At 41.7% G+C, this 9,897-nt stretch overlaps 1 protein-coding gene across 1 annotated transcript; it reads right to left on the reverse strand.

Annotated features, from left to right (window-relative positions):
- Window positions 1-663: 663 nt before the first annotated feature.
- Window positions 664-9,380, reverse strand: ABRA (actin binding Rho activating protein). The gene is made up of 2 exons (XM_065895592.1): window positions 8,663-9,380; window positions 664-1,260 (listed from the first exon to the last, which is right to left on the reverse strand). The coding sequence occupies exons 1-2, from the start codon at window positions 9,337-9,339 to the stop codon at window positions 741-743; spliced, it is 1,197 nt and encodes a 398-aa protein (XP_065751664.1). The 5' UTR covers window positions 9,340-9,380; the 3' UTR covers window positions 664-740.
- Between the last annotated feature and the right edge of the window lie 517 nt (window positions 9,381-9,897).

Raw genomic sequence — 9,897 nt, forward strand, 5'->3', positions numbered from 1 at the left:
CATTCCAATTCACTGTAGCATTTTCTGTATTTCTACTTCAAACAGCATGACTCACTAAGGTTTTGAGAAAAAATGAAACTTCCCCAAGAAGTCCTGCGATGGCAGGTAAATCTAAATGTCTTACCTCTGCTCTGCTTTCATAGAGAAAGTGAACAAAACCGCCTTCTCTGCTGGCTCTAAGACCACCAGCAATGTCTTTTTATGTGATTTGTGCAAATCACATCAGAGAAGGGTGGCTAATTTCTGTTGGAAACCTATTAAATTCAAAGTCCACAGAGAAATTCCAGCATCTTATTTGAATACAACTTTTTATTTGTGTGCTTATTTTGTGTGCTTGTTTTCTAAGGGATAAAAATAATGGTACAAAGTCAAGCTTCCTAGAAAATTTTAAATTTAGTTTTGCCAAACTTGCTGGAATTTTTTCTTCCTGAACAATGACACATTGTAATATGTTTTGCTGCTATTTCCCTGAAGTCAGCATTTTTCTTAGATATAATTGTTTATTTAAAGATTTATAGTAGTTGTGCAAAGAATAGCCAAATATTTTTGCCTAAAAGGGTAAATGGAATTTCAAATATTTATACTATTATATACGAATGGTCCTCGATGTCCTTTCTGAAATGCTTTGTGTGTGCTTAAATAAAGTGCCAAAAAAGTCAATCATGTAAAAATTGTTTAATATTTGCCAACTTATTACAGAGCAGTTTGCATTTTACTTTTCACTACATTCGCATTTAGCATTAAGACAAGAGTGGGTCAAGTTTGGCTTGTGCAGTTGAAGGTTCACTCAGTAGAGTAATCACAACATGGTCATCCCGGCCTTGCCATAACATCTCTCCTTCGAAGTCAACCAGTCCATGCTTCCTGGCACGCATGAGAATGCCCACAACTTTATCTGAAATACGAACGTATCTGTCAAAGAGATCTCCAAAAGTAACCTGGATCTTGCCGTCCCGTCTGTGGTGAGCCATCGTTCGGATGATGAAGCACATGTCCATGATTTCTCTGTAGATGTGCTCCTCGGCTCTCTTGGCCCTTTCGGCAGTTTTGGTTCCTTCCTTGGGACGGCCGTAGCCTTCATCTCCTTTGTGCAGGCAGGTGGACATGGCCAACTCATAATCAAACTCTTCACTGAAAGGATTGAGCTTCTGAGATCGTCTGTGTTCATCAGCCCAGTGTTGCCATCTTTCTGTCAGGTTGCCCACTTGGCTGTATTTTTGCTGGGCTTTGCAGTTGAGTTTCTCTGTGAATCTATTTGCCCTAAAAGAGAGAGAGAGGATGAAGAATCAAAATATTGATATTTTAACACCCAAGTGTTGCTTTCTGTTTGTACTTCTTGTACATATGCATCTTAATGTAACTCTATAATTGTTTCATTATGAAAGAAATATGAACAATTCAAAAAAGTAAGAGATAAAAGAAGAAAAATCATATACAAGGCCACCATTGTTCTTAGTTTGAGGTATCTCCTTCTAGATTATTTTCTCTCTAAATAACAGTAATGTTTTAAGCTCTGTAAAATAATCATATTAAACTATTTCAAGAAAAAAGCTTCCTTACACAAATGTAATGCAAATATGTGTATCTTTTTTTTTTAAAGAAGATGTTGGGGGTAAGGGTTTATTAATTAATTTATTTATTTTTGCTGTTTTGGGTCTTCGTTTCTGTGCGAGGGCTTTCTCTAGTTGTGGCAAGCAGGGGCCACTCTTAATCGCAGTGCGCAGGCCTCTCACTGTTGCGGTCTCTCTTGTTGCGGAGCACAGGCTCCAGACGCGCAGGCTCAGTAGTTGTGGTTCACGGGCCTAGTTGCTCCGCGGCATGTGGGATCCTTCCAGACCAGGGCTTGAACCCGTGTCCCCTGCATTAGCAGGCAGATTCTCAACCACTGTGCCACCAGGGAAGCCCCAAATATGTGTATCTTAAAGTTGCATATTAGTAACATTTAGAACTGGACTCGAATGAGTGTATTAAGGGAATACACTTTACACAGGACATCAAGAAACAATTATTTGCCCAAAATAAGCCTTATATCGGCACACATACTCTGTAATATTTACTCATGTATAGATTTTTATATATGGATTTTTTTTTTTTTTTGGTCCCCTGCACAGCATGTGGATCTTCTTTCCCCGACGTGGGATGGAACCCGTGCCCCCTGCAGTGGAAGTGTGGAGTCTTAAGCACTGGACCGCCAGGGAAGTCCCTATATATGGATCTTTAATGAAGCATATCTATACTAGTATCTATGATGTACCACAAATTTTGAAAAATCAAGCTGTATATATAGGAAACACCAGCTAGCAATAGTAACATTTATTGAACACAGTGTGCTGGCATTCTTCTAAACACTTTCTACTAATATTTCCACAACCATTTCACGAGATAGGTACTGTTAATCTCACTTCCCAGATGAGGAAACTGAGGCCAGAGGGGTTAAGTAACTTTGCTTAAAGTCACAAAGCTGTTAAGTGATGGGTCTGTGACTTGTACCAAAGTTAATCCGGCTCCAGAGCCTGTGTATATCTTCTGTGAAATGCTGCCCTAACCCAGCGGAAGAGGCAGGATTCAAACCCAAACTGTCTTAGGCAGAGTCAGTGCTCTTCCCTCTGTGTAATGATGCCACTCAGCCTGCCAGGACAGTGTCTAATATGTGGATGAGCTGTGTCTCAAATGTGTGTGTCTGCCCTTGCAGTTTGGAATGCATTTCTTATTAAAACAAAACAAAAACCAGCATTGGAAAATGTAGACCAATAATGTCACGAGGGTGCAGATCTAATTTTAAAATGGCAAAATTGGTCTTTAACAGACTTTCCTGTCATTTCTGTATCTCCAATCTCCTAGACTTTTTTTCGAGGTCTCTTTGCCTTCATGAGTAAAGCATGAACTCTTGGACTACCTAAAAGTCAGAAATTTGTATTCCTCATCCGTACAAGTGACTCACCCATCCTTCTCCCCAGCTCCGAGTGGCTTCATGTGTGGAAGCATTGGAAGTGGGAGATGTAGAGCAGGGTTGAATTTGCTTATGGCAGTGGCATGCCCGAACTCAGTGGCCCCTGCTATCTGAACTCTCACAATTTGCTGTTCAAAACCCAGGAACGGGTCAGATGTGAGTCTTCCTCGCTATCCAAACTCACTTCCTGCAGTCTGGTCATTCAGATGCAGGAGGCTAACACTGGATGGAGAGGCAAGCTTACTTGCCTGAGCGTTGTTTTCTTCGAAGAGGAAGGCCATCCACTAGATGGCGACCTTTCACTAATTCCCGTGGTTTGTGTCCTACACTTGCTGCATTGTTTCACTGTTGCAGTAGAATTCAAACTAGGAGTACATTGCTGAATATAACACTGCTCTTCTTTGTAATGACATGGGCAAAAGTATATGACAAAGTTAATTGGGAAAAAGCAGCATACAAAAACTGTTTACACAATTAATCACAACTTTAAAAAATCATACATGTATGGAAAAGTGCTAGGAGCTACACTGCCCTGAAGTGGAATGCATTTCCCTCAACCCTGCTGGTCCTCGTCTTCATCTGCATCTCCACAGACTGTCCCTGTTCAGCTGCTCAGATTATGGGCTGCTTGATCTCATGACCAAAGGAGAGGAAACACCTAGTGCCCTTGGAATGATGGCAATCCATGGCAGAAATAGTCTTCAATAACAAGCCCAAGGCTGGAACATCTTGCTGGAGAAGCGACTTGAAACATTTCAGAAGAAAGTGAAAAGAATAGCACGATTTATTAACTCATACTTTTTGTCTCCTGAGCACCACCTGTGGTTCTGTCCTATAGTATAAAACATAATACATCCTCCCTTTAAGGAGCTTCTGGGCACTTTGACATTCCTTCCATCCTCTAGTAAAGTACTTATGACAACTGCTGTGTGCCAGACAGTCTTTTAGGTACTCGTTGAATATTCAATAATGAAAACAGAACGACGAATAACCACTAAAAGACATTCATGAAAATCATCAGAGTGAACCAAATTTGAGTATTTATGGTACAATTCTAACCATGTAAAATGTGTACACACCAGGCTGAAGAAATCAAGAGCATGTGCACAACTGAAAATAATTATGTCGGTATCTAGATGACAGTTGATTTTTTTTTCTTTTTCAAAATTCTCTTTCATGCTGGTATTATAGTTGACCCTTGAACAACACAGGCTTGAAGTGCGCAGGTCCACTTATACATGGATTTTTTTTTTTTTTATAGTAAATACTACAGTACTACAGGATCCTCATAGGGTTGTTCAAGGGAACAATGGTGGGGGAGGGGTTCTGATCTTTCAAGCACTTGAAAATCCGAGTATAACTCTACACTTATACTGTATCCATGGTTCCACCTCCATAGATTCAACCAACCATGGATTGTGTAGTAGTGTTGCAAGCATTTATTTGAAAAATCTGCTTATAAGTGGACCCACACAGTTCAAACCCATGTTGTTTTGCATCAACTGTATTGATCTTAGAATTTACAAGAAGCAGAAAAATAGAAAAATATTCAAATTATCATCCAGAGGTAATTTGTTTAAACTGTATGTTATATGGGTCTCTCATTCATTGATGTAGTATTTTTTCTTCTAATTTTAATTAGAACTTAAATTCCCTGAGTGTTGACACTCTATGTCATTTGGGATAAGGGTTGGGGTTGGTGAGGTAATAACTGTGAAGAAGAGAAACATCTAAAAAAGCACCTACTAAATCTTAATTTCCATTTGTTATATGGTCAAACTGTAATTCCCAGTAATAAGAGAAAAGGACAGCAAAAGAATTGATCCTATTAGCAAGAATTAGAAAATAGACAAGGTTGTTTTAAAGAAGTACCAGAAGAAAATATATCTTAATGAGTATTTAATTTTTTCTATCTTATAAACGTTCTATATTGTCTTAGTATTTCCAGTTTTTAAAAAGTATGGAAGTTTCAGGTTTAAATCAGGATTAGAAAGTCTTATACCTTGAGTATCCTCCTGATCAATGAATGTAAGACTCAATATATCAGCTTATCCTGTTTTTCTAAATTTCAAGTAAAAATGTGAATAACAGTTTAGATTGAGCTTTAGAAAGACAATCTCGTTACACATTTATAGAAGCAAAGCGATATTCAAAGACTGGCACCACATCCATATCTTAGGCTAGAACACTTCTCCGTCAGTGAACTGAAGAACTTCTGCCACCCTTTCCAACTTCTCAGGGAAGTTCTGGGGAGAATCTGCTCCTCTGTCCACTGGTTTGCTTGCCCTTCACCACAGGAAGTATAGCCAGCTTGGTTAATGGGAGATTGATATCTACGGGGTCACACTTATCAGAAGTAGGGTGACTGAATTCAAAACTGTCTCCTTTCTGTTACCAGCCATGTTTGGGAGCCAAGCCTGTGCTGCTCCTTGCAGATCGGCAGCTGTCCTCAGAGTCCATGGAAAGGGTTCCAAGCTCGAGAATTGGGGGCAAATATTAGATAGCCATACTTTCCCCTTCATTTCTAGCAAATATCTTCAATATAGTGATACCAAAACACTACAGTTTGGGAGTTATTGGGATTCCACTAATGAAGCTGATGCTTTGATCTCCATTTGATTTCTTGAGTCCATTCTGTCCTCAGAGAATCAGTCTAACAGTGGTTAAGAATGCAAGCTCTGGCATCAGCCTTCCCAATGCCATCACTTACTAGCTCTATGACTTGTATACATCTCCACGCTCAGTTCCCTTTTCTATAAAACGCTCAACCTTTAGTATTTTTGCCAAACAGAACTTGGAGGAGAGAATGGATGAGTGACTGTCGTTTCAATATTGCATCATTACTGTGTGGGAGATAAAATTTCCTTTGTCTAAAGGAGCTGGACCAAACAAGTCACATAGCTATACAATCAAAAGACTGAATATTTAAAAAATAAAGCATAAAATAGAAATCATTTTCATAGTAAAGCCCCAGGTAGTAGAACTCTACTGGTGAAGAATATTTCTACTTTCTACCAAACCTGACTTGTCTCTGTTATCCATAGAACATCTTAACCACCAAGAAAACTTTTTTTCTACTTAAATATTCGTGACACATAATTTTCTCCCTGTTAGTGGATATGGGGAAAGAATGGTGCTTAGAATTAAAAATAAATGAACAAAACCCCCTTTCCCATAGGCCTCCTCAATAATGCCACATTCATTTCTCAAGCAGTATGTGAGAGTCCCATCAGGTCAAAAGTCCCATTGGGCTTCTGCTGAAGCTTCCTGAGCATAGCTAGGATTACTGCTGACATTCAGAGCTGCTGTTGCTGTGTACAACATTCTGGTACCCTACGTATTCTAAGACTAAGGGAAAGGAACCAAAGAAGGAAGGAAGGGATTTCATTCGCATTCTCCTCCCCAAACCCTGAGAGCCAATCTCCTAGCATCTCATAGTGTTGGGATCACCAGGGCTGGCCCCTTGCATTATAATGAGTACAACTTATTAAGTAGCTTTCCTGGGTCCGTTGCTTTACATAATTAATACCAAAATAACTCTATGGATTATCACCTCTATTTTTTTTAGATGAGTACAAAGAAACTTAGGATTTGCCAGAGTGACCATGATTCAAATCTGTCTCTCATTCAAAGGTATCTATCACACTAAGAAGGTGTCCATGTCCATGTCTGTCTGGGGGAACCAACAGAAGGGTCCGGTATGGAAGTTCTCACTTCTAGGTGAGACAGTTTAGAGTAGTGGTCGAGAGGGTGGGCTCTGGATCCAGAGTGCCTGGGTTCAAACCCCGTGGGCTGTACAATCTTATACAAATTCCCTGATACTTCTTTGTCTTATGTTCCCATCTATCCAATGAGGATAATGACTGTGCCTACCCCATGAGAATGTTTTGAGGATTAAATGAATAAATACTTAGACAAGTGCCAAAGAAGAGTAACATGCATTGGAGATTGGTCCCAACTGTCACCTCCCTACCTCTGGCCAATTCAAAACATGCTGACAGGAAGATCGTCATTGTGCCACCCTTAGTCTTTGTTCTGTTGGGTTTATTCTGTTCTATTGTTTTGTTTTGTAGCACACACACCCCCAAATTCACAAGGCCGAAACTTAGACTATGGTTCCATATGGTCTGGTAGAATAGTGATTTCTGATTATGAATTCCTACGTGAATGTAAATAGAGCACAAATCTAGGTCTCTGAATGCATCCTCAAGGTTCTGCATGAGAAGTAGCATCATGTCTGGTTTCAAAGCCTTACATTTGGAGACAGGCGTACACATCTCAGGTCACTAACTTGCTGAGTGAAATTTCCCTCTGAGCTTCAGTGCTCTCATCCCTAAACTGGGATATTACCTACCTCACTGTGAGAGTTCTAAGGGCAAAGCACGTAAAATACCCACAGCACACACTAAATGCACGCGGAATTATGATTATCTAAGTTTGCCATTTCATTTTTCTTGAAAGCTTTCAATATAATAGTGCTAGTTCTTTCAAAACATCTTTAAAGTCACAAACTGACAGCTTTTTGTCAAATAAGGTAACTAATTTTGTTCTTTACCTTCTGATTATATCATAAAAGTTGAAAAACACACCTACACATCTAACCGTTCCCAGAAGGAGTCAGTTTATAATTATTCGCCACATCTGAGACTTTTCCTATATTCTGATATCCTGTGGTTGTTGAGTGAGAAATCCTGACTTTCTGTTATGTGGAGCCAGCTACTGTCTTGAAACAAAACATGCGTTTCTTGTCAGACTAAAGTATCAGTTTGAGTCTGTGTGTGTGTGTGTGTGTGTGTGTGTGTGTGTGTGCGCGCGCATTTAGTTGTTTTCGGATTGTGATATTTTAATTACCTAGCTTTTATAGCATTTCTGTCTTTGTTTATAAGCAGAACAAAGTTTTCTGAAGGTTTGAAAAATTGCTAAAAAAATCTATATGAGGAGTAATAACTTTCATATAGTGAGCTTATGTGCAGGCACTGTGCTAAATTCTCATCTCCTCCCAACACAACAGAATTTATTCCAAAAGGTTACTGTTGCCATTGTTTTACAAAGGAGGAAATGGGTTTAGAAGAATAAGCCGTTTTTTTTGTGTGGTGAGAACATTTAAGAGATATTCTCTTAGCAACTTTCAAGTGCATAATACAGTATTGTTAACTATAGTCAGGGCAGAGCTGGAATCTGAACTTGGGTCTGTCTGACTTCAGAGCCTGCTTTGACGTCAGACAGCAGCTTCCCACCTGTATACAGGCTCACAGAAGTCTGTGTTCCAGGGGCACTATTTGGGTAGATGTGTCTCTTGAAAATACTGTAGACTGATTTTGGACAAGGGAAAGGTTTCTCCACTCAGTCTACCAGTAAATACTTGTCTCTGCAGAAAAATACACCAATTTGTTACTCATTATAGAATTGACTTAAAAATTTTTCCCAAAGCAGATACCCCTCTCCGGTGGCTTCATCTTTGTTGTGGCTAAACCTGGAGTGTTCAAAACAGAAAGGAGAAACCAAATAGTGCAGGCCCTTGGCCCAAAGGTCCATGGCTGAGCTTGGTCCTGCCCTCTTAGCCCAGGGGCGTGCCTTTCCCCAGACCTCGCTGCCTGCCCGAGCTGTGAGATTCTCACTCTGACTTTGGTGGTCCTTCCCTGCTCTCTGGGATTCCCGCAGCTGCCTGGGGCTCAGGAGCGGGATAAGGAGTTGGGAGACGCATTCACTTACTGGAAGGGCAAGGGGCGTTTGATTCTGGCAGCGGCCACCCGCTCTCCATCCAGCTCCAGCCTCCCCTCCGTCTCCCCTCCGTAGCCGCTGTCCTCTGTGTCTACACTGCTGCTCCTGCACTTGGGCCCTTCCCGTTCCTCCTGTCCCATCTCTTTCCAGCCTTCGATCCGCTCAGATACCAGGCTGGCACATTTTCTCCTCCGCGTCGGGGAGCCATGGCCGCAGAGGATTCTGTCCATTTCACTCTCTGGCTGCCCAGCTTCAGGCATGTCCCCATCCTTCTCGTATCTGTGGCTGAGGTGGCCCACATCCCCTCCTCTCTCGTAAGCCTTGCTGACGACTGTTTTGGTCACCTCTTTCCTTTTGATCTGAGACACCTCGGTGGCTTCCTCTGAGCTTGGTCCATCTCCGTGTCCCTCTGGCTTTGGGGAGGAAGACTTTGGGGCACTCTGAGCTTTCCGGTGGGTGGTGGGATGGATCACTGGTCCAGAAGCTTGGGGTGGGTTCTGGGTCCCTCCTGGCATCCAGCCTGTGGGCTCCTGGGCCTGCCTGATGCTGTTCTCATTGGCCCACTGCTGCCAACCTCGGGCCAAGCTGATAACCAGGGTGGCTGTGCGTACCTTCCGGAGGGCACTCTTGGCTGGCCCCTCCTCCCTTTCCTTTTCCCCCGGAGCCATGCTACCTTTCTCTTCTCTGCTGCTAGCCTGGGCACTGGCTAAAATGAGTGTGGGCCGGTGGAGGGCCTGGGATTTAAATAGAAGTGGGACGTGGGGTGGGAAGGGAATTTGGTCACGGTGGAAACTATGTTAAGCACTTCTTGCCAAGACGCAGTGCCTTCCCTGGGATGGTGTGCTTTTTTTAAACCCTGACAGCTCCAGTTTCATCAGAGCAGAGGGACATCTCTGTTGGTAAAGGACAGTGAGAGGATCACGCCCTTTCTTCTCCAAGTGCCAGAGTGGAAATTACTAGATCCGATCATGTGCTCAGCCTTAGGTTTTTCCTGACCTTAAAATATGGTCCTACCATTTATAGGAGCATAAAATACACGCACAAGTTGTGCTGGGAACATTATAGGCTTGTTTCCATTGAAACCTCAACAGCTTTCAATATAGCTCTTAGTTAGTCCCCATTTTATAGCTAAATACAGTGACACGTAACTCCCTGTAGCGAATAATATCTGAGACTCAAACCCAGATGTCTGATGTAAGGCATGTGCCTCTTTTCACTCTACTCAC

The sequence above is a fragment of the Phocoena phocoena genome, chromosome 17, assembly GCF_963924675.1.
Source record: "Phocoena phocoena chromosome 17, mPhoPho1.1, whole genome shotgun sequence".
Classification (NCBI taxonomy): domain Eukaryota; kingdom Metazoa; phylum Chordata; class Mammalia; order Artiodactyla; family Phocoenidae; genus Phocoena; species Phocoena phocoena.

Coding starts and splice junctions, on each gene's coding strand:
- ABRA (XM_065895592.1), bottom strand. CDS start 9,339: ATGGCTCCGGGGGAAAAGGAAAGGGAGGAGGGGCCAGCCAAGAGTGCC. Junction 1,261..8,662: donor AAACGCCCCTTGCCCTTCCA/GTAAGTGAATGC, acceptor TCTCTCTTTTAG/GGCAAATAGATTCACAGAGA.